The 25,547-nt window shown below is 41.4% G+C and overlaps 1 protein-coding gene and 1 long non-coding RNA gene across 2 annotated transcripts in view; both read left to right on the forward strand.

Annotated features, from left to right (window-relative positions):
- Window positions 1-1,752, forward strand: part of LOC134298486 (uncharacterized) — a 49,783-nt gene extending 48,031 nt beyond the window's left edge. Inside the window, exon 2 of the long non-coding RNA XR_010005588.1 lies at window positions 801-1,752. This is a non-coding gene — a long non-coding RNA (uncharacterized LOC134298486). The remainder of the gene's footprint in view (window positions 1-800) is intronic.
- A 1,275-nt stretch (window positions 1,753-3,027) lies between these two features.
- Window positions 3,028-24,916, forward strand: serinc3 (serine incorporator 3). Its single transcript, XM_003220606.4, has 10 exons — window positions 3,028-3,220; window positions 6,163-6,324; window positions 14,825-14,985; window positions 16,508-16,587; window positions 17,982-18,119; window positions 19,141-19,310; window positions 20,937-21,027; window positions 21,840-22,023; window positions 22,542-22,769; window positions 24,109-24,916. The coding sequence occupies exons 1-10, from the start codon at window positions 3,182-3,184 to the stop codon at window positions 24,245-24,247; spliced, it is 1,392 nt and encodes a 463-aa protein (XP_003220654.2). The 5' UTR covers window positions 3,028-3,181; the 3' UTR covers window positions 24,248-24,916.
- The last annotated feature ends 631 nt before the right edge of the window (window positions 24,917-25,547 follow it).

Below are 25,547 nucleotides of genomic sequence, written 5' to 3' on the forward strand. Positions count from 1 at the left end.
GCAACCGGAGTTGCTTCTGAAGTGAGAAAATTGGCCGTCTGCAAGGACGTTGCCCAGGGGACACCCGGATGTTTTGATGTTTTACCATCCTTGTGGGAGGCTTCTCTCATGTCCCTGCATGGAGCTGGAGCTGACAGAGGGAGCTCATCCGCGCTCTCCCTGGGTGGGATTCGAACCTGGCAGCCTTCAGGTCAGCAACCCAGCCTTCAAGTCACGAGGCTTTTATCCCCTAGGCCATCGGAGGTTCCTATAAATTGCATTTAAACTTAAGTTTTTCTTATGGAATGTTTTGGGATTACAATCCCACAAATGGATGAGGCTTGGCATAAGACAAAACACAGCTCTGAAAACACTGCCAGGATATTCATCATGATGAATATAAGTACAGTAGAGTCTCACTTATCCAACACTCGCTTATCCAACATTCTGGATTATCCAACGCATTTTTGTAGACAATGTTTTCAATACATCATGATATTTTGGTACTAAATTTTTAAATACAGTAATTACGACATAGCATTACCATGAATTGAACTACTTTTTCTGTCAAATTTGTTGTATAACATGATGTTTTGGTGCTTAAATTGTAAAATCATAACCTAATTTGATGTTTAATAGGCTTTTCCTTAATCCCTCCTTATTATCCAACATATTTGCTTATCCAACGTTCTGCTGGCCCGTTTATGTTGGATAAGTGAGACTCTACTGTAATATATATTGAAGATTTATATTCAATCTGAGTATGCGTACCTTACTCAATGGTTGAGAGATTGTGATGGCTTAACTTCTGTGTCTTTCAGGGGGCTAGACTATGAGCCTGAGCAAGCAGGACCTGGCAGCTCTTCTCAAACACTGTAGAAAATGGCACTTCCTGTGGCAACAAAGCAAACAGCCTCTTCCAGGAAGGGCCCAATATGCAGCCTAACGTGAGGTGAAAATACAGTCTTGAAGGCCACAGTCACAGACACAGGGGAAGACGACACCACCTCTTCCAGAATGGCCCCATCCTGGGGCAGCAACAAAATTCCCAAAGGCATGAAGCCAGTCAACTGCCCCCACCAAGTCTGGTCTCCTTCATGGGGGCCTTCAATTCCCCATTGCGCTTTAGGCTTTGCTTGCCAGATGTGGGTGGGCCAACTCGGTTGCTTCCACTATATTGGCTCTTGCTATGTAAATTGGTGGAAAGGTAGGTAATGTCAGTGTGAGTAAATTGTCAAAATTTGGTTGAGATAGTGCTTGCAGTTCTGGAGAGATTCTTAATTTTTGCTTCTCATAGACATAGAATGGGTATTTGGTTAAGCAGTGAAAATTTATGAGTAATCTGAAAAATGGATGGGTAGTAGTGGTGGTGGTGGTGGTGGGGTTGAACAGCACTCTCAGCCAATCAGGGGAAGGAGCAGGAGTTTTGAATACCTGTCAAACTATTTAAGATGTCTTTCCTTCTCAGTATGTTTTATGCTTGTACACTTTAAAGTTTTAAAAGCGTATGGCACTTTATCACTGTTACTCATTTCCATGATACAGCACTTTATGAAACCTGTCCCTGCTGGTTTGCTTTTAATTACTCTGATTTTATCTGCTTGGATTTTAATGTGTTGTCCATTATTTTATTTTGTGTATCGTTGGAATGTTTTAAGTTTTTGTCAAATATGTTGTGTTGTTGTTTCAGGCTTGTCCCTGTTGTGAGCCGCCCCGAGTCCCTTTGGGGAGATGGGGCGGGATATAAAAATAAAGTTTATTATTATTATTATTATTTAAAGCTTGTACTAGCATTCCTTTTGGCCATATCGAATAAACTTCTGTGGCTTGTCTTCAACCTGGTGAGTGCTTCTTGATCTTGGCCCATTCGGTTCAGCTTGCACTTGCTGGTCACGGCTCCTTTTATCTGCAGTCCTAATTATCCACGGTAATTTGACTATGACTCTGGAGACCAGTGTTCAAATCCCTGCTTGGCCACTGAAAGCCACCAGGCGACCTTGGATGAGTCACAATCGCAGCCCTAGAAAACCCATGGTAGGGACACCTTAGGGTCACACTTGAAGTCACACAACAGCAAGGTGAAGAAGCAACTAGAAAGCCAGAGTGGTGTAGTGCTTTGAGCACTGAACTATGACTCTGGAGACCAGGATTCTAATCCCTGCTCAAGTCACACTCTCTCAGCCTCAGAAAACCACAGAAGACCGCAGCTGAAGAAATCTGCATAGTAAAACATTTGTATAGGATGTCAGGCCCTTTCCACACAGCTGAATAAAATCTCACATTTTCTGCTTTGAATTGGAATATATAATATAATATAATATATTGTATATAAATATAATGTTGATAATAATATTATAATGTAATACAATATAATACTAATAATAATACAATATAATAATATTAATTATATATTTTATATTATATGTAATATTACTAATAATATTACAGCTTGATGGTATAGTACAATATAGCAATATATAATGCTAATATTATGCTATGCTAATAATATAATATATTGTATGTACATATAATTTGTAAGCCGCAATGAGTCCCCTTTGGGGTGAGAAGGGCGGGATATAAATGTAGTAAATAAATAAATAATAAATAAATATATGGCAGTGTGGATTCAGATAACCCAGCTCAAAGCAAATATTGTGGGTTATTCTGCCTTGATATTCTGGATTATATGTCTGTGTGGAAGGGCCCTGGGTCCACACTGCCATATAACCCAGTTCAAAAAAGATAATATGGGATTTTATTAAGCTGTGTGGAAGGGGCCTCATAGGCTCTCCTCTCAGGAGGCTGTTCCCATAGCAACTATTTACCTTAGGAAAACTACGGGCGGAACCCTTCTTGTTTGTCCCGCCCCCTCAAAGAGATCCGGCTCTGCAATTGGTCTGACCCGGACAATAGCCCTGTCGCTTCAAAATATTTCATCCAATCAGCGTCCTCAGTGGCTGCTTGCGTCACAGTTTTGGCTCCTCTCGGAGAGCAAGGGCTTTTTCGTTTTCCGGTTGAGGGCGAGGCCGTCCAATTGGTCGGCTGGGGAAACCCCGCCCCCCTTTTCCCCATGGCAGCCTGAAGCGGGGACCAATCAGGGCGGCGTCGCAGGGCAGAGACAACAACAGCTAGAGAGCCGAGGCAGAAGGGGAGCGGAAGTGGTCTTGGGGGGAGCCGAGCTCTTGCGGTCGCTGCCATCGCCATGGGGGCCGTGTTGGGCGTCTGTTCCCTGGCTAGCTGGGTGAGTGGCGGCGGGGAGAGGGCTTTCCGAGGCGAGGTCTGGCCTTTGGGGCCTCCCAGATGGCGCCACGCATCTTTCGCTTTCTACGGACGTCGCTAAGCCTCTACACCAGGCAGGGGCAAACTTGGGCCTTCCCTCCAGATGTTTTGGACTTCAACTCCCACAATTCCTAACAGCCGATAGGCTGTTAGGAATTGTGGGAGTTGGAGTCCAAAACACCTGGAGGGGCCAAGTTATAATACAATATAAATAATATATAATAATAATAGTGTAATATAATACTAATATATTTAATACAATACTACTGATAATATAATTTATAATGACACACTGTTTTATTGTTGTGAACTTATGCTGACCCCATGGATTTCTTCGGATTTCAGAGGCGGTTTTGCCTGCCCCTTCCTCTGAAATTTAGGGCCCTTCCACACAGCCATATAACCCAGAATATCAAGGCAGAAATCCCACATTATCTGAGTGTAGACTCAAATAACCCAGTTCAAAGCAGATATTGTGAGATTTTCTGCCTTGATATTCTGGGATGTAGGGCTGTATTGAAGGGCCCTGGGTTATCCGAGCCCACACTGCCATATATTCCAGTTCAAAGCAGAAAATGTGGGATTTTATTCAGCTGTGTGGAAGGGGCCCTAGACTATAGCCCTAATATGTATTGGTGAATTCCTATCTAAATACTAACTTTACAGTATTGTAATTCTTGTTGTTGTGTGCCCTCAGGGTGTTTCCAAACTATAGCACCCCTATCACAGGATTTCCTTGGCAAGATTTATTCATGAAGATGTTTTCCATTGTTTTCCTCTGAGGCCTCCTTCACAACATTTTCTGCTTTGAACTGGGCTATATGGCAGTGTGGACTCAGATAACCCAGTTCAAAGTAGATATTGTGGGACTTTCTGCCTTGATAATTCTGGGTGATATTGCTGTGTGGAAGGGCCCTGTGTCTTAGAGAGTGTGATTTGCCAAGGTGATCCAGTGGGTTTCATAGCCAAGTGGGGATTTGAACCCTAGTCTCCAGAATTGTAGTTAGGGGGTCAAACCACTTCATTATAGTATACTGTATCCCTACCCACAATGTCTTACTACCCTGTTTCCCCTAAAATAAGATATCCCCAGAAAATAAGACCTAGTAGAGGTTTTGCTGAATTGCTAAATATAAGGCCTCCCCGAAAGTAAGACCTAGCAAAGTTTTTGTTTGGAAGCATGCCCGCCAAAGAGAACACCAGAGCATGCAGGATTGGTAAATGTACGTACCATAAAGTGTTGTACATGGAAATATTGGTAGTAATAAGAAATTCTTGATAGGATTCACAGTTTGTCTGGTTATGCTGGTTTATGATGACAACTACTGTACTGTATATAATAAATGTTCATTTTTTTGTTCAACAATTAATGTGAATAATTCTTCATGGAAAAATAAGACATCCCCTGAAAATAAGACCTAGAGCATCTTTGGCAGCAAAAATTAATATAAGACATTGTCTTATTTTCGGGGAAACACGGTAGTTAAACTTAGTTGCATATTTCTCATGTCTTTCACCTGTTGCTATTTAGCTTTTTTTTTTACTGGATAATATAATAATTAAAAATTTTAACCCGCCCTTTCTCCCTGAAGGGACTCAGGGCAGGTTCCAAAAAACAAGAATAAAAAAACATTCAATGCTATATACAATTATCTAAATAAAGCATAAATTTACATTTACACATGCCTCTGTGCTTGCAATCCTAAACATAGAATTACTTTCGCTTTTAATGTTTTGCCCAGTTTTTATGAATGATGCATCCAAAATTGAGAACGTTGCTCTCTTTGGGGTTGTTGTATGTCTTTCGGGCTGTGTGGCCATGTTCCAGAAGTATTCTCTCCTGACGTTTCGCCCACATCTATGGCAGGCATCCTCATACTTCTGGAACATGGCCACACAGCCCGAAAGACATACAACAACCCTGTGATCCCGGCCATGAAAGCCTTCGACAACATGTTGCTCTCTTTCCTTCATGTTTCTAGGGCTTGTGGTTTCGTTTTTAGGAATGTTTTTCTTCAGGCAGGAAGTGACTGCTGAGTCGCTCATACCCTTGGCACTCCAGTTATTCCATCCAAGTTTATCTGTAATTACCATTCACAAGTATTACAAACCAAATCTTAAATGGCAGTCCTTTTGTTTTATCCCTATTGCGCTAACCATTGTGGTTTTCTGAATATGCTTATGACTTCATGGAAGAAAGAAAAAACAGACTGCTTGGATTTGGAATGATTTTGAGCATTTTAAAGCTGTGGCATGTTCTGAAATAATCTGCATTTATTTCTCTTTTATGACCTTGAGGCATTTAGGGCAAGAGAGCTTAGTTCAGATTAGATGGCAACAGAACTGGCTATCTCTCTTTAAATGGAGGAGTTAATGAAACAAAGAGAGCTTTCATATTTTTACTCTTCAGAGTAGGCATAGTGTTTCAGAGTAACACTTAAGGTGTTCTGGGCTTGTTGGTTTATCTGCTTGAATATTTACAGAGTGCTTGTGCCATGTTTTTTTTTAGCCAAAATCCTTTTATTGATATGACTTTTCACTAGCATGGTTTCTTTTATAATAAATAAAATTTGTCATGTGACCATGCTACAGTTTATGAAGGAATTTTAAAATTTTATAATGAAACGTCACCACATTCCTTTGGGTAAAATTTTGAGAATGATTTGTTGTTCTCTCTTTTTGAAAACTTGTCAGCTGTTGCATGTTTATGATACTTTTATGTTCCTTTTTTGTTTGCTTGCTCCAAGCCCAGAAATTTTTGTCTTTCAAAAAGAAATGAAGCTTGCTTTGAGGAGCTGATGGCTACAAGGTGTTTCTGTATGTGTATATATGTATATGTTTATAAAAAGATAAAATCAAAACAGTTAACATAAAATCTTACCGCTTGACCCCTTTCTTTTGCAGATTCCCTGCCTGTGTGGTGGTGCATCATGTTTGCTGTGTCGCTGTTGTCCCAACAGCAAGAATTCTATGGTGACTCGGCTTATTTATGCCTTCCTTCTCCTCCTCAGTACTCTTGTTGCTTGCATCATGCTGGCACCAGGAATGGAGAAGCAGCTGAAAAAGGTACTGAGAGGTTTCATAATTCTGTCTGTGTACTGATTCACCATCTTAATATGTAGCATGCAAAAAAGACTGGAAGCAATAGCATGCTACTTCTGTTTTCCTTAAAATACGTTAGAGGGAAGAGAGAAACTTTGTTTTATGGGGTTCATTCTTCTGAGTGCTATCTCATCCTCACAATTTCTACAGAACTCTTCTCCAGCAACACATTTCTTCTTACCTTATTTCTTGTTCAGCTTTCACAGCTGTATGTAAAAATTAGAAATATGATAGCACAGACAGTCCTAGCTTTAGTGCTCAATAATACATCTGTACACTTCAAGATCTTAGATGATTCCTTCATAGCTGCCCTCCCAAGGCTTCTAATTTCTTGATTGCAGTCGCCATCCTGATTAATAACTGACCCAAATTTCATTTATTCACTGCCACAGCCTTAGCATCCAAGATCAGCGTTGGACCCAGAAAAATCCCCAAACTGTGAGCCCTTCAAGAGAAGTGCCACTCCACCAAATATAGATGGCATCCCAGTTCATCTGGACAGGGTTAAAGCATTTCTCTTGGATTTGTTATCCCACTTCCAATCTGTTAATAGTCCACAGAACTCTAGGGAATTTGCAGCTTTTGGGAAATGATATCAAAAGGAGAGAGCACTGAATGTCATTTCCATATTACTCATACTGAATTACCACATTCAAATAATCTCCCTTAATGGTTTCATAGATGTTTTGAGTGGCACAAAGGACAAGGTTGAACCCGGAGGAAACCCTAAAAGTTAATACTTAAGTGAATGAGCAAGCATTTTTACCATCACCTCATCTAGGAAGAATTTTAACTACTGTAACAACAGGGCCCTAAGTCTTATACTTGAAAAGCAAGTTAATCCAGAAAAAATATGCTGGTCTGTGTTATTAAACTTCTGAGATGTCCAACAGAACTATGAGTGATGTACTTCCTCATCTATATAGATCCTTCACCAATTTTCTCTTGATCTCTAAACGAGGCCTAAAGCTAGATCAAAGTAGAACTAACTTTCCCACAAAGAAGCACCTATCACTCCTGTTACCTACTTGACCAGTCTATCTCCGGCTCCTTTTATTAGCCAGAATGAGTAAGGTTCCATTATGCATGTAATTAGTTTTATCTCTTAAAAATGATATCCACTTCTACAGAGAGTGCAAATAGAAACACACCTGCATTAACTGGACAAGTTGTCAAAGATACACCTACTGTACTGTGATAAATGTTGCTTCTGTGTTGGTAGCAAATGAGTGAGCTTATCTGTAAAATACCTCATAGAATAGTTGTAGTGGATTACTATTATTTTCTTTCAGTGCACCTTTCCTCTGTGTGGTGGTTAGACTGGGAGGTGGTTTGATTCTGAGGCCTGTACTTGCTAATTCTGTTATTCTTGTATCCAAATACACACATCTGTTTGATGAACTTTGTCACTGCCTCATAAAACCTTGTCTGCCTGACTTAACTCACAATGTGTGAGCTCCAAATACTGGTGTTGCCTAGCTCAATATTGATACAAAAACCTTCAGCTTTCAGTTTTCATTTAAATTCATATCTGTTAAATCTGAATATCTTGAAAGATACTTTAAAATGTTATGGAAACTAATTTTGACTGTTATGTAAAAAAACATTAATGTTCACTTATTGTGATTTCCCCATTCATAACGGTTGTCTTAAGTTTTTGTCATTTGGCTGATGGGTTCCACATTTCCTTGCAGCAAGTGATAGAAATGTTTTTCAAACTTTTATCAAATATTTTCAAATATTCTTTCCATCTGTAGAGGGCAGTGAGGAGAAGGGATGTACAGGGAGAACATTTTGGAACTTAAATCTGTGATGTATCATGGGCCTTGTAGTCCCGTTCCTAGTACTATGGTGGCAGACGAAGAGGAAAACATGGGATTTACACCGTTTCAGCCAGAAACGGAGCCCCTGCACCTGCAGGATGTTTGCCCTCAAGAAGTTAGTCAAACAAGCCTTGGGCAGAATTCTCCCCCGTTTTCTCGAAAAGACAATTATAATAAAGATAGAGGCGCTAGGGAGGCGAATCGCCAAAGCGCCAGGATCGCAGCCAAACAATTAGCTGATTAGGTCTGCTTCCCTTGGGAAATTCTAAGGAGTCATGCATCTGGACAGAGTTGAGTTTCATTTCTAGTTCTCCAGGGAAAATGTTATTCTGGCGGGAAGCGAGACCCTATTTAGGTGTTTTCCCGCGAAGGAAACCTCGCGGAGTCAATTCGTCAGCTTGAGGAGTGAGATCGTGTGTAGACTTCGTACTCCAGTTCCCTGTTTCCCGGACCAAGTTTCAAGCCGCCTTGTTTCACGGACCTTGCCACGGACCTAGTTCTTGTTCTTGTTGCCTCGTATCAAGTTTTACTTAGCCAAGTATCTAGTTGTTTTCCAGCCTTGTTGTCAAGCCTCCATGGACTAAAGACCTTGTCATCTCCCCACACTTTGCTTGGCAAAGTGTGTGTTTCGGTTATTGGATTATAACTTTGGACTCTAATATCTCAAATTGGACATTGTTTTCCTGGACTATATTTGACCTTTCCTGAAAGGTCTACTTCTGAACTATATTCTTCACTTGTTTTTATTGACTTTATATATTTCCTTAATAAAGATATTAGATAGATTCTGGTCTCTGCGCATGGTTATTGGTGCTCCGCAGCCTGGGTCCTGACAGTTTGACTCCGCCATCCTAAGCACCAATTAACCTAAGGCCAGAATGTCTACAGGAACCGGGGCGGAAGCCCAGCCACTCAGCTACACCATTTCCAGGGAAGAATTCGACAGGATCCGTGATACCCTCCGGACACAGGAGGGAGAAATACGGGGCTTAAAGGAACGCGGTGTCCGGCTCCCTGGCTTAGCGCTTCCAACCAAGTTTTCTGGAGAAGCCTCCAAGGTCCATGTTTTCCGTCGCCAATGCCAGGCGTACATAGAGGCCCGCCAAGCCGAGTTTCCCCAAGAAGAAATCAAGGTGGCGTGGATTTACAGCCTCCTAGAAGGGCCTGCGGCCAATTGGGCGACGGCGCTGTTTGATGCGGCTTCCATGCACCTAAGTTCCGCACAAAACTTCTTGAATCACCTTAGAGCGACCTGGGGGATCGAGGACAACGAGGAGGCGGCCGGCCATAAACTCCGGCGCCTCTTCCAAGGGGACAGGCCGTTGTCCCAGTACATAGCCGAGTTCCGGGTGCTGGCCCAAAACACCGGCTGGAACGATATAGCCCTCAGAGGACAGTTTCGTGAGGGTCTCAACATCGAGATGCAGGAAGAAATCTCCAAGGTGGATCCTCCAAATTCTCTTGAGAGACTTATCAATCATTGTTTATGAGCCGAAGTCCTGCTTGCCAACAAAAAACAGTGGCTCCGAGGCCAGAGTGGAAGAGCAGGAGTGAAACCCCCTGCTTCTGCCAGTATTCAGCCACGTCCAGTGTGGAGACCCCCACCACCAGCCCCATACCCCAGGGGAAGCGAGGAGGAGCCGATGCAGCTGGGCAATGTGCGCCCCAGAATAGATGTAGCCGAAAAGGCCCGCCGCCAACATTTAAACCTCTGCTGGTACTGCGGGAACGGGGGCCACTTCGCCAGAGAATGTCCAGCCAAGAGAAAGCCCGCCGCTCGCCTGGCGGCAGCGTCCCCCACGGAGACGGCCGAGGCGGCTGGAGCCAAGCCGGCGGGGGAAGCCAGCGACCGGGCGTAGAGAGGCTCGCCAACCCGGTCAAAAACCCCACTCAAGAGCCGCAAACCGGGGTTCTATTTCTCCTAGTGGTCACGTTGTGGTCAGCGAAAAAAGGACCCGTCATGATCCATGCCATGATAGACTCAGGAGCAACAAACAATTTCATCGATAGAGAGTATGCCGACTCTCTGGGATTACAATATCACGATTTCAAGAACGCCCGGGTGGTGCAGGCTATAGATGGCCGTCCCCTAAAGACAGGCCCAGTAAGCCAATGGTCTGAGCCCACCAGAATGTGGATATGGGAACACATGGAAGAGATTTCCTTTTTCGTTACCGAGGTCCCCCACTTCCCTGTGATTTTGGGAATTCCATGGCTGACACTCCACGACCCAAACATCTCCTGGTCCAACAGAGAACTACAGTTTGCTTCTAAATATTGCCAAAACCATTGTCTAGTAGCCAAGGTCTGCCATGCCACAGACGCTGAGCCCATCATCACCTTGCCCAAGAAATATTCAGACTTTTGGGATGTTTTCAATGAAAAGGAAGCCGAGAAACTACCCCCGCATAGACCCTACGACTGTGCCATTGACTTGGTGGAGGGGGCCCCGATTCCGCGAGGACACCTCTATTCCCTGACTAAACCAGAGCAAGAAGCTCTCAGGGAGTTCATAGAGTCAAATCTTCGCAAGGGATTCATCAGACCCTCTCAATCCCCAGCTGCTTCCCCGGTGATGTTTGTAAAAAAGAAGTCAGGGGACTTACGCTTGGTTGTGGACTATAGAGCATTGAACAATATCACGAAGCGGAACCGCTACCCCCTGCCTTTGATCTCGGACCTATTAGACCGGCTTCGAGGGGCCAAGGTTTACACCAAGCTGGATCTCCGGGGGGCTTACAATCTAGTTCGCATCAGGGAGGGGGACGAATGGAAAACCGCTTTCCAGACCAAATTCGGATTATTCGAGTCCCTAGTCATGAATTACGGATTATCCGGAGCTCCCGCAACGTTCCAACATTTTGTCAACTATATCTTCCAGGATTATCTAGATCGGTTCTTGATCATATACTTGGACGATTTTTTGGTGTTTTCTAGATCACAATCGGAGCACGAGAAACACGTCAGGATGGTGCTACAACGATTACGGGATCATGGACTATATGCCAAGTTAGAAAAATGCGCCTTTGATCTGCAAGAAGTAGACTTCCTGGGGTACCGCGTCTCGCCACAAGGACTCTCCATGGACCTGGCAAAGGTTTCAGCAGTATTGGAATGGCGGGTGCCAACCAACAAGAAGGAAGTGCAACGCTTCTTGGGGTTCGCGAACTACTACCGCAAATTCATCCCAGACTTTGCCCGCTGGTCTGACCCAATCACCAGCTGCATCCGTGGGAAACAGCCCTTCTGCTGGACGGAGCAAGCAGAGAAAGGGTTCCAGCAACTAAAGAAGTTATTCACGACCCAGCCAATTCTACAGCACCCTGATCCTAAAACCCCTTTTGTTGTGCAGGCTGACGCCTCAGATGTGGCAATTGGGGCTATACTCATGCAACCAGTGGGAGAGCATCTCCATCCTTGTGCCTATTACTCCCATCAACTAACAGCCCCAGAGAGAAATTACACTATTTGGGAGAAAGAACTTTTGGCCATAAAGGCAGCCTTTGAAAATTGGAGACATTGGTTAGAAGGGGCCAAATTCCCCATTGAGGTTCACACTGATCATCGAAATTTGGAACACCTAAGGACCGCACGAAAGCTAAATCAAAGGCAACAGCGCTGGGCTTTATTCTTTGAACGTTTCGACTTCCAGATCCATTATGTGACCCCGGCTCAGACCAAACAGGCAGATGCCTTATCACGGAAACCCGAGTATGCTGCAGGACGCAGAGAGACCTTCGAATCTCGATTGCTGCAGCCCAAGAACTTTGCCACGCTCACAGTGGGAAACACCAAATCCACTCCAATTGAACCAACTCCTTCTAACCCAGAACCCCTTTGCGCTCAAGAGATTAGAGCCAGTCAGCAGGCAGATGCCTGGGCTCAAGAACAGATTCGCCAAGGACTACGTTTCCCTTTTTCACTTAAGGATGGGCTACTGTGCTACAGGAATCATGTTTACATCCCTCCAGGCCCCGGCAGAGAAAAGACACTTCGTCTGTGCCATGACAGCAAGCCAGCAGGGCATTTTGGACTTTTTAAAACCATGCACTTGATTCTACGAGATTTCTGGTGGCCCAAGATCCGCAAGGATGTAGAAAAATATGTCAATACCTGCCCTGTATGTCAGCACTCCAAGGCACGAAGGGAGAAGCCGACAGGGCTACTGCATCCCCTTCCCACTCCTTCTCGCCCATGGGAGATAATTTCCATGGGAGATTTTATCACTGACCTACCACCTTCCCTTGGATTCACCACGATCCTAGTGGTGGTGGACCTTTTTACCAAGTTGGCCCATTTCATTCCCTGCGATGGTCTCCCCACGGCCAAAGAGACTGCAGATTTATTCCTTCAGCATGTTTTCAGACTACATGGATTGCCCAAGAGTTTAGTCACGGACCGTGGATCTCAATTCACCTCTCGTTTTTGGAGGGCACTACAGAAACTATTGGGCATAGACTCGTTCATCTTCAGCTCATCATCCCCAAACGGATGGACAAACTGAGCGCACCAATGCCACTTTGGAACAATACCTTCGCTGTTATGTAAATTACCAGCAAGACAATTGGGCTTCCCTGTTATCTCTATCAGAATTTGCTTACAACAATGGTGTCCAAGCTTCAACTAAAGAAACCCCGTTCTTTGCAAACTATGGTTTCCATCCACGTTTCTTCCCTTCTGTCATTGAAACCTCAGAAGTCCCTGCAGCGGAGGACTGGCTGCAAGAACTCACAGCGGTGCAACAACTCTTGCACCAGCAACTGGATCAAGCCAAGGAGGACTATAAACGCCACGCTGACGGTCATCGCCAGCCCGGCCCTGAGATCAAGGTAGGAGATCGGGTTCTATTGTCCACTCGCTTTTTGCCCTCCCACCGTCCCTGCCGGAAGCTAGATGCAAGTTTCATTGGTCCCTATCCAGTGGTGGCGCAACTTAACCCCGTGACTTTCAAGCTCCAACTTCCGCGCTCCATACGCATTCATCCAGTGTTTCATCGTTCCCTGCTCCTTCCGGCGGATGGGGTACGCCCCGATGTGGACCAGCCGGCCCCCGCCCCTGTTTTGGTGGACGGGGAGGAGGAATTCGAGGTTCAGGACATTTTGGATTCTCGCTTTCATCGCCGCCGCCTTCAGTATCTCATTGACTGGGTGGGTTTTGGGCCCGAAGAACGCTCTTGGGAAGACGCTTCCACAGTCCATGCCCCCGATTTAGTCCGCCACTTCCATCAGGCCTACCCTGCCAAGCCGCGGCCCCGCTCCTCGGGAAGAGGGCCCATTTTTGAGAGGGGCCTTGAGGAGGGGGATAGTGTGATGTATCATGGGCCTTGTAGTCCCGTTCCTAGTACTATGGTGGCAGATGAAGAGGAAAACATGGGATTTACACCGTTTCAGCCAGAAACGGAGCCCCTGCACCTGCAGGATGTTTGCCCTCAAGAAGTTAGTCAAACAAGCCTTGGGCAGAATTCTCCCCCGTTTTCTCGAAAAGACAATTATAATAAAGATAGAGGCGCTAGGGAGGCGAATCGCCGAAGCGCCAGGATCGCAGCCAAACAATTAGCTGATTAGGTCTGCTTCCCTTGGGAAATTCTAAGGAGTCATGCATCTGGACAGAGTTGAGTTTCATTTCTAGTTCTCCAGGGAAAATGTTATTCTGGTGGGAAGCGAGACCCTATTTAGGTGTTTTCCCGCGAAGGAAACCTTGCGGAGTCAATTCGTCAGCTTGAGGAGTGAGATCGTGTGTAGACTTCGTACTCCAGTTCCCTGTTTCCCGGACCAAGTTTCAAGCCGCCTTGTTTCACAGACCTTGCCACGGACCTAGTTCTTGTTCTTGTTGCCTCGTATCAAGTTTTACTTAGCCAAGTATCTAGTTGTTTTCCAGCCTTGTTGTCAAGCCTCCATGGACTAAAGACCTTGTCATCTCCCCACACTTTGCTTGGCAAAGTGTGTGTTTCGGTTATTGGATTATAACTTTGGACTCTAATATCTCAAATTGGACATTGTTTTCCTGGACTATATTTGACCTTTCCTGAAAGGTCTACTTCTGAACTATATTCTTCACTTGTTTTTATTGACTTTATATATTTCCTTAATAAAGATATTAGATAGATTCTGGTCTCTGCGCATGGTTATTGGTGCTCCGCAGCCTGGGTCCTGACAAAATCAGAAAACTGTTCTGTAACACAAATCCAGCTCCATATGGGAAAGAAGAAAAAAGTCTTAGAATGAAATAAGAATGGGATGCTGCCTTATTTCGCAGAAGCCCAAGACTCCCAAACAGCCAAGGTCTTTTCAGAATGTTGTCCTATATAGAATGGACCTGTGTAGAAGAAAGGTGTATGGGACTTTCTGGGGTTAAGGAGGAATGCCTTGTGAGACTCAGTAGTAATATCTCCTATGCTTTTGTATTCCAGACTGGTTTCTATTGTGTGTTGCAGTATAATATTAAATTATTATATATCATACTGACAAGATTGTAAAAGACATAACCTGGAGCAATGATATTGTTTTTGATAGAACCAAGATAAATGCACTGCCTTCCGATGCTCTAAGCTTGCACAATAGAGCATAAAAAAAGATGTGGATATGATGTGATCCATACATCTCTGACAAAGTTTTGGGAAATTTGTATGTATTCTCTTTCAGGTGCCTGGGTTTTGTGATAACGTTGTTGACTGTGAAGCTTTGGTTGGATATAGAGCAGTCTACCGAATCAGTTTTGCCATGGCTGTATTCTTCCTCCTCTTTGCCCTTCTTATGATACAAGTGAAATCAAGTAAAGATCCAAGGGCTGCTGTACATAATGGGTAGGCTATTTATTCTACCTTGATTATATAATCCAGATGTATTGGAGCAGGTGCTTTCATTTTTAGTGATGTGTCTTAAGTTGGATATAGAAATGTCTTCGTAGTTGCAGACTTGTATAACTATGTTCCCATGGGCAAAATGAAAAAAACAACCACTAATTTCAGCTTCTAACTATGTTCAGAATTATTTTTTTCCATTAGCTGTGGAAGAATTTCATGAACTTCCAACCCATTGGTTAAAACTGTGTGGAAAATGAATAGCTTGCTCTAACCCCGAGTTAATGAATAATAATCCTTTTTCAAATTCTGTACTGAAAACTTATAAAGTTTGTGTTTTTAAAAATAAAATAATTTATTATGTAATAAGAATTAAATGTTGTGCTACAAATAAAACATTGGAAAACCTGCTTGCTTATAAATACCATCTTCGGCTGGAGTTAATCTTTGAATGCTTTTCCTGTCTATCTAGTCTTGAGCCCAAGGTAAAGAGGTTTAGCATATACAGTGTTCCCTCACTTATTGCTGGGGTTACGTTCCAGGACCACCCGCAGTAAGTGAAAATCCATGAAGTAGGGACACTATATTTATTTTAATATTTATACATTATTTTAGTAATTATACACTATTTTAAGTCTTTATCAACCAATTGTGTGTTGATAAATCGCCTCCTTTTCCTCCTGTTGCCACTTGGGCCTCTTTTCTCTCTTCGGCTCCTCCTTCCTCCCTTCCTTAGGCTGTAAATTGTATTTTTTTATGATTTATAATAGTATTTTAGAGTTTATTGAAAAACTGCAAAACACCGAATCCATGAAAAGTGAACCGCGAAGTAGTGAGGGAACACTGTATACTAGATCTGTACTCAGCATATCTAATTGCCAAGTTTTGAGTTTTCTTTTATTTTAAAGGACTACAGTATAGTGCAAAGACTTTCATATATTCATGTGTCAATTTTTTCATTAAATCAGACTTGTTTTGTTGAGATCCTTTCCTATAAAGTGTTTTTTTCCTTTCAATTGCTGCTTAGTTTGATGCAAATGCACATAATTGTTAAGGGCCAGTAATTACAGCCAACTCTTCACATTCACTGTACTTAAAAGCACAGGACTTATGTGAAAATGAAAAACACTAATTTTCTAAATGGCTATTTTTAAAATTTGAGAATATACCTCTTTAGGAATTTCTAGATATTCCAGCACTAATCTAAGCTGGCACTAAAATAGGACTAGAATAGAGATCCCTAGAATGAAGGTTATAATCCAATCCATAAATAATCAAATCCACAATAGTCAAATCTTCTGACTGTACTATATTCAGATGTAAAAGTAAGCCATGGATTACTAATATAAGCACAAGCAGCTGTGTGACAATTCAAATGATTGAGAATAAGACTGCAAGCTAAGAAAGTGCGTATGCATTTTTAACCTATAACTGTTAGATAATCTTAACACTTAGCTTTGTTAGGTTTAGAGGATTTATTGTAGAAAAAAAATACTAATAAGTCAACTTTTGTTTTTTAAAATAGATTTTGGTTCTTCAAGATAGCTGCAATTGTTGGCATCATGGTTGGAGCATTTTACATTCCAGAAGGGCCTTTCACAACAGGTACGATCTCATGGATAAGGAAATAAAATCATTTTTGAAAAATTGAAATCATGTTTGTGTGTGAATGTGTGGCTTTTTTTCTTCATAGACGGCATTCAATTGATGCCATCCTTTTGCCCTCTGGAAAGATGTCATTAAATCTCTACTAAAGGTGAAATCAGATGACTGTTAGCCACATGGTGGTGGCTTCTAAACTCTTCCTAAGTTCCACCATGACTGTATCTTAACTGCATGGCAAGGCAAAATGTAACCATGCACTTGCTGAATTGCATGTTTAATGAGATGAGGTGGGGAAGATGTAGTGGCATAGGCTTCAAAAGGCCTAATTTCCCAGTTGTGTACTGCAGATGACCTCTCCTCCACCCACAAAATTGTTTAAAAGCTATTTCCTGCATGTTGTCAATCATTAACTTTAAAGCCAATGTGATGCAGGTGGAAGTTCAGGATGTCAGTTCAGGATGGCAGATGGAAGAGACCACATGGGCCATCAGTCTAACTCCCTGCTATGTAGGAAAAGCACAATCAAAGTACCCTTGACAGGTGGCCATCCTGCTTCTGTTTAAAAGCCTACATAAACTACATCTCTTGGTGATTTCTCACAATTGATTATGCTGGCTATGGCTTCTGGGATTTGCAGTCCCACTACATATGGGGGACCCCTGATCTTTGACATGAGAAGTAGGGTTTTTTTTATTTTGCTTAATCCTAACTGTGAAACACAGTGGATGTATTAGAGCTAGTCACCATTTGTCAGCCTAACTAAACTCACAGAATTATGAAAGCAAAGAGAATGGAGTAAAGCTACTATATGATTGAGGGAAGAGTGAGGCAATTATGTAATAACTAAATGGATGAGATATTCAAAGTAAAGTTATTAAGACATCTGCAAAGTTGTTGTCTTGTTTGCCTTTTGGTTCATTTGTTTGGTGCCTGGGCATGCAGTAATCCAATGTGTGTTTTGTGCAAAAAGGAAATGATATATATATTCTGTTTGAAGCTTTTGGTTTTGACTAAACCCAACATAGCTACCACTCTGGAATGTGTGCAGATCTATTTATGAATGAATTGATGGGTGTAGGAAAGTGACAGGAGACAGGCATGCACAGGCACATACAGTGGGGGGAAAAGGTATTTAGTCAGATACCAATTGTACAAGTTCTCCCACTTAAAAAGATGAGAGAGGCTGTAATTGACATCATAGGTAGACCTCAACTATGAGAGAAAACATGAGAAAACACATGACTAAATACTTTTCCCCCCACTGTACACATTCATACATACTTATTTTGCTGATCAAGAATCAGTCACTTTCCTACTTGATTTAAATATATTCAGCCAGAGGCTGTCAAATTCTAAAGGCTTTTGCTTTAACTCTCTCTTCTTCTTCCCTCTAGTGTTATTTGTAATTGGCACCTGTGGTGCCTTCTTCTTCATTCTCATCCAACTGATTCTGCTTGTTGATTTTGCTCATTCCTGGAATGAATCTTGGGTCGAACGAATGGAAGAGGGAAACCCCAGGTGCTGGTATGCAGGTAAGTGGTGTTTATTTGGTGAGCAGTGCAAGAGGCAGGAAGCATATTGTGTTCTGCTTCAGTAGAAAACTGTGCCTGAGATCTTTCATTGGGAGTTGTAGCTACATCAGTGTCTTCCAGTGCTACCCTTTAAAACTCTATCTTAGAAGGTTTGCATCCCCCTCCTTGAATACAACCATTTCTGAGATTCTATAAAGTGGAGGAGTGAGTAATGACATACCCAGCCCTCTTGCAACCACAACATACTCAAGTAGATGACTGAAGACGGGTGAATGACCTTCTCATAATTCTATCACAGCTGCCTGTTTCAGTGCTCTCTGAAACTGGGAGAAGGCTGGGAATATCATTACTTATAATCCCATTCTTCAGCACTTCACGAATAGCTGGGTTGGAGTACGGTGCTGTTAAGCTTCAGAGGAATATCTTGGGGGATACATTTTTATCATAATAGTGCAGAGTGCATTAATGTGCTATGGAATGATTGACATGTCATAAGCTAGGCTTTGCTATTGCTGTGTGTCCTCAGATTGTTTCCGATTTAAGGCAAGCCTGGGTTTTCTTGACAGGATTTGTTCAGAGGCAGAGAAGGGTAACCACTGAGAAAACAAAGCAGGGTCTTGAACCCTGGTCTCCTAGAGTTCACCACACTGGCTCTCAAGCCAGGCTTTAGCTGAACAGAAAGCCAGCCCCTGTGTTAGACCAGCTCATTGTTGTAGTGACAATCAGTTTATGTTTAGTAATTGAAATATGATTGCATAGCATCTGAAGCTACCATTGCTGAAATACCACAACTGCAGGAATGAATCTTGATTTTCAATATGGAGAAGTTGGAAATGCAGCCATATAAGTATGAATTTTATCCAGTAATTTACTTGTAGCTTAAGTAGACGTTTTAGAGTAGAAACCCAAGATCTCCCTTCTAAAAATTAATAAGTCTTAATAGGTGCTCCAGAAATCTGAGTAAAAAAGATATTGTGTATAATATGTTTCATTTTGTAATTGAGATATGCTTTTTCTTCAGCTCTGCTGTCCTGCACTTGCTTGAACTATATCCTGTCGTTCATTGCCATTGTGCTCTTCTATGTCTTCTACACAAAACCCGAGGGTTGTGTTGAGAACAAGTTTTTCATCAGCTTTAATATGATTTTGTGCATTGCTGTATCTATCACATCAATCCTTCCTAAAATCCAGGTATGAAGATTTTTTTCAATGTGGTTCTTGTGTGGGATACAAAGGAGAGAAGTCACTGATTTGCTTGGGCTTGTACATTACTAGATGACAACTTTGTCTACATTGATATGATACTTATCTTCCAAATACATGGGTAGTGTCTTCTGCTTTTTGTAGTAAACCTAGTTGCAAACTATTATTTTCACTATGACTGTACCAATGTGATGTACAAGGCATTTAGATTTAGTGGTCATACAGTCTGCTATTTCACTGAAATATGAATAGCTAAAATTCAATACAATTTTAACAGAATATGGATTCTAAAATAATAATAATAATAATAATAATAATAATAATAATACTTCTTTATTTATTTTGTTTATAAATTAACAAAAATAGCAAACATTCAATGCCCAAAAACAAATAGACAGTCAAAGCAAAACATAAGATAACATGAACTCAATATAATTGATAAACAACCAAAACAAAGGATTAAACTAAATAAACGTAATAGACACAAAAAATCAAACCAATTAATACAAAATACATTATAAGGATACTGTAATATAACAAGCTGAGGTAAATTGTTGATGCTCAGATGTAGCATGACAGCAGATGTTGGATTTAGTTGTGTGAGGAGGGCATGGCACAAAGGAAACAAGTGGTTAGACAGTAGTTGTTCTGGTCAGGGTAGGGATTACTAAATAAAAGGAAAGCAGATCTGAGGATTTTGAAAGAGCAATTTTTTGCATGCATTAAAATATATAGGATTAATATTTATTTATTTACCCTATTTATATCCCGCCTTTCTCTACCCCGAAGGGGACTCAAGGTGGCTTACATATGGCAATTATTCAATGCCTTAAAAACACATACAAAACATAAGTTTAAAATATTTAAATTAAAAATTAACACATACAGTAGAGTATCACTTATCCAACATAAACGGGCCGGCAGAATGTTGGATAAGTGAATATGTTGGATAATGAGAGATTAAGGAGAAGCCTATTAAACATCAAATTAGGTTATGAATTTACAAATTAAGCACCAATACAGCATGTTATACAACAAATTTGACAGAAAAAGTAGTTCAATATGCAGTAATGCTATGTAGTAATTACTGTATTTACGCACCAAAATATCACGATTTATTGAAAATATTGACTACAAAAATGCATTGGATAATCCAGAACGTTGGATAAGCAAATGTTGGATAAGTGAGACTCTACTGTATTTACATTTAAAACATTGCATTCAATTAAAATCACGCCATCCAAAAATTGTAGTCTGTAGACGTTCTGTAGTCATTGCACATAATTCCACATCCATTATTGCACTGTGCTATTATCTGAAAGCCTGATCCCAGAGCCAGGATTTTACTTTCCTTCTGAAGGCTAGGAGGGAGGGGGGATCATCTAATGTCGCTAGGGAGTTCACCTATTTGTGAGCCATAGGTGAACTTAATGTTTGCACACTGCTCATAAATTCCCCAATATTGTTTTATGTTTCTTTTCCCCCCACATAGAACTAAAGTTGCAGTAGAACTGAAATATTTCCAATCAAGTTTTTAAATGTTAAACTGTTGAGAAACACTGGGACTTATATTAAACCACTTATTATGATGCTTTCATTTGATTGCCTTAATAGGAAAATCAGCCTCATTCTGGCCTCCTCCAGTCTTCTATCATTACTCTCTACACAATGTACCTCACTTGGTCTGCCATGTCCAATGAGCCTGGTAAGCTTTCCCATATGTAAAAATATGTGTATTCAAAATAGTAGGTCCAGTGGAGATAAGGAAGGATCAAAAAAGGACCCTTTAAATGGTTTTGAGAACTGGAGCAGGACATGCTTCGCAAACTTTCACAGTTCATAGCAAAGTATGAGATTAGTACTTCTCTAGATAATTACAAACTACTTGCACATTGGTAGATTAGGGACTTGAAGTAGTTGTCTTGGAAGAACATAGGTATTTGTAGATCAGGTGTGGGGAAAATGACTATGCCTAAAGGATTTCTCATCTTCTTATGAGCTGTTTTCTCTTTCATCTATATTCAGCAATGAACATAAGGGAATATTTTCAGAATATTTACATTAATCTCCTTCAGTAGGCAGGTAAAGATCTGAACTGTGCTTTGCATGTTGCTCTGTACCTTCAAATCCTTTCCAACTTACGTTGACCCTATCATGAGTTTTTCTCAGCAAGATTTGTTCAAAGGGGTTCGACTTTGCCTTCCTATGGTTGAGAGAGTGTGACTCACCTGCAATCACTCAGTGGGTTTCCTCGACTGAGCAGGGCTTTGAACCCCGATCTCCAGAGCTCAGTGCTGAAATGATTACACCACATTGGCTCTCTGACAGTGTTGCAATATACTTCTGAAGCCATTCTCAAATGGGAATTTAGATCCTAGCTTGAAGATTTCCTCACTCACATTGTTAGAGGGCATTTGCTATGACAAACATAGCAATCCTTAGTCTATTCCCAAGCAAAAAATGATTGTTTATAGAGATGGTTTTGTTTTATGCGTGGTATGTGGAATTATTTTCCAGACCGCCACTGTAATCCAAGTCTTCTGAACATCATCAGCCAAATAGCTACACCTACTGCTCTCCCAGTGAATGCCACTGCTATACCTGTCACTCCCTCTCCTGCACCACTGAAATCCCCACAGTGGTGGGACGCACAGAGCATTGTTGGGCTGATTATCTTCGTACTTTGTCTCCTGTATTCCAGGTAAGATCTGAGATTGGTATTTACTATTAGCAAGTGGCCACACATGATTCATCCCTAATTTAAGTGAATATCAAATTGTGTAATGCATGATTGCAGAATTAGTGTAGGACATAACTTTAATGGCAATGATAATGCAGTTGAGTGAGATTTCAAATTCTAACTGCATTTTAGTTTAACAAGTGTATCAATGCAAATAATTTTGTCCAGTAGCCTTATTCATTTCCACTGTTGGTAAAAAAAATGATTGTTCTAAAGGTTTGTTTGAAATGCTCTTGTTCCACTTGTAATCTATGTTTCCCTTGAAGAACTCAAAGTAGCTTACATCCGGTTTACAGCAGTCTTTTTGCCAAGCAGCTTATATGGTCAGGGCCAGTTTGGCTTGGCTGGTAAAATAATATTGTGCTCATGAAAAATTGGGGCATAGTATATTTTGGAATGCTGATGAAGCTAAGCAACTCTGGTTAATTACAGCTTTTTGCAGTTCGAACATTTTGAAAGCTCTGTTGAATGTTTTGCAGCATCCGCTCTTCTAGCAACAGTCAAGTAAACAAGTTGACCCTGTCTGTAAGTGACAGCGTCATTCTGGATGACACTCCTGGTGCAGCTGGAGGTGATGTGGAAGATGGTGAAATCCGAAGGGTATTGGACAACGAAAAGGATGCTGTCCAGTATAGCTATTCCGTCTTCCACCTCATGTTGTTTCTTGCTTCCCTGTATATCATGATGACACTTACCAACTGGTACAGGTAAGAAGGTTGTGGGGGCATTTTAATTGGAGATTGTTGTCTTATCACGAGTACATTGGTCTGTGGCATCCATTTACATGTGGTGGAAATGTGTTGCGTAGTAAGTCCTTTTAAAACTTACCCTATTAAAAAAACTGTAGCCATCCAGATGTTAGGCACAGCAAGCTGCAAGCAAAATTAATTGCCACAACCAAGGCACAAATCTAGAACAAAACATTGCCACTTTGGAGAAAATTGAATAATATTGGAATCTGAGGCGCCTCAGTCCAAAGCCTTTGATCTGTCTTAAAATGTTGTTTTCTAAGTAATTATACTTTGGGATTTCTCTACAACTCTGGTGTAGAGTGGTTTCATTCTATGATTGATAACTTCACTTTTTCATCCAGCACACCATGTTTGCAAGGGAAGTAGCTCTGAGTTGGGTGGAGACTGCAGCTCCTGGTTGGCAGTGTCTTGCAAGGCAGCCTGAAGTGAACATGGCTCCACTCCTTATTCTTATTTGTGGATGAATTAATCTCATTTTTAATAAAAAGTTCTCACTACCCTCAGCAATTATTTTGTCAGAGGGAGTTCATCCAATTCAGTCAAAAAAATTATTAGACTTGTCCCCCCTTTGTCTATTGTCGATAAATAGTGGGAGACATCAGAGCGTTCATAAAACAAAGCAACCCTTTGCGTCAGATTAATTCTAAAGTCCCAGGTCTTCCCAAATTAAAGACCTAGGAGGAGACCCTGCAGCAGAGTCACAATGTCACAGCTATACTCCAGCTCTCAAACTGACCCTCAAAGCCCTTCTTAAAATTTAGCCAGCTGCACTTGAGGGCAAGTGGGACACTGAAGCATGGCACACCCTCCTCTGAGCAGCAATGAGGTGCCAGTAAAAAATAAGGGTCCCTGTAGGGTCCAATTGTAAGTCATTGGTGCACTTGCAATAACTGTGACAGGGACTGGTGCTCACCAGTGCAGCAGAACTTCATCCCTTGTGATGTCTGGCTGGATTTTAAGATGTATTTGGGAGCATTCAGTATTATTAACAATAATAACTCAAAGTGGCTAAAAATAAAAACCATAATAATGTATAGATTGCACATGTGACTAGGAAAGAATTATGAGGACTCAAGTCTAATAGGATGCCAGTTACGTGTCTTAAGATTTTTTTCAGTGTAGAGTTCCAGTGCTTTACAAATAGCAGCCCTAAAATTAGACACCTGTGTAATTTTAAAATCAATTACTACCTTTTACCTTTTCCATTGTGCAAAAAAAGAGGCAGTTTTTCTTTTGTGTTAATGAGGTTTCCAGCTATAGGTTTATACATTTACTACTTTTATTCATTATGCAGCCCTGATTCTGAAACCAAAATTCTGACAAGTAAATGGCCGGCTGTCTGGGTGAAGATCTCCTCAAGCTGGGTTTGTCTCCTCCTTTACCTCTGGAGCTTAGTGGCACCTCTCGTCCTAACCAACCGGGACTTCAGTTAAATGATTTCTCTGAAAGCATGGAAACATGACGTTTCACCCTGCTGAAAGCCAAATGTTCTGTATTGCTTCTTGGAGCAAAGACTCCAGTCGTCTCTCCTGCAACATACAGATGAATAGAAAGCTGCTCGCATATTTCATGCTTAATGCAAGATCTAAAACGTGTACATCTTGATATGTTTAAATCAAAGCTAGCCTTTACTATTAATTATCTATTACAGCTTTGCTGTTTAAAGTTTTGTAAATGCCTATACTGTAAACACCAGACATATTATTATTATTATTGGAAGAAGTCTTGAGCTGCAAAGTAATATATTTTAAAAGTTCTAATGCTTCAGTATATGGACATGAAAGACAAGCTGCAAGTGTACATTCCACTCCAGGAAGTGTGTCTAAGAGTGCTCTTTTTAGTGGGTAAAATTTGCTTTTCTCAATAGAGAACAGTGTGTTCAATGTTGTGAGTTAGAAATAGCAATTTTAAATCACTGTAAGAAACAAACTGTCCTATCTGCCAGTTGATTTCATTGTATTCAGTATGCTTTAAACAAATTATTGAAATGAAGTTTCTTGAAGTGCTGTTTTCTAATACGACCAATGCTTGTAAAAGACAGTGACCATTTGTCCATCTTGACATTTAATATTTGCACTATAAACATGTTTGATTAAATTGTATTCAGTAGTGTTTTTTTAAAGTTATACTTTCCTTTTGCCCGCTACCTCATTAAGAGTAATACATAACAAAATGTATGTGCTGTCAAGCTCCATCAGGCAAATACGTTAAACAGTACGTTCCTCTATGCTACATTGAGCCTGTTCCTGTTGTTACTATTCTTGTATATAGTTTTGGGGGCTGAGCTGGAACTCCATGATTTCTTTTTGTTACTCTCACTCCAACCCCATTATTTCCTTGGGAAGGGTTTACATCTAGTCCTTAATGTGCTATGTTTACCATTTTCTAAAAGCAACAGTGAATAGCGCTAACAATTTTGGATATCTTATATTGTGCTTATTGCTACATTTTTGCCAAAATCAAAAATGTGTTTGCTTACATAACTTAGTGTTGTATGAGAGTACTGAGGAAAGGGGTATTTGATACCTCCTACCAAAATGCCCTGGCCACTAGCTGAAAGGCAGCTTGCAAGACCTGGAGCGCACTTCCTTCACCATTTAATCTCTGGGTGAGAAGGCCACAACTAGCTGGAATGCTACAGCTCTCCAGCAACTACGAACATGTAACAGCCATCAGAAGGTGCCTGCTGCCATGGGGAGAAAACAGCTGAAACTGACTGTGCAAGTGAACCAC

The sequence above is a fragment of the Anolis carolinensis genome, chromosome 4 (assembly GCF_035594765.1).
Source record: "Anolis carolinensis isolate JA03-04 chromosome 4, rAnoCar3.1.pri, whole genome shotgun sequence".
Classification (NCBI taxonomy): Eukaryota; Metazoa; Chordata; class Lepidosauria; order Squamata; family Dactyloidae; genus Anolis; species Anolis carolinensis.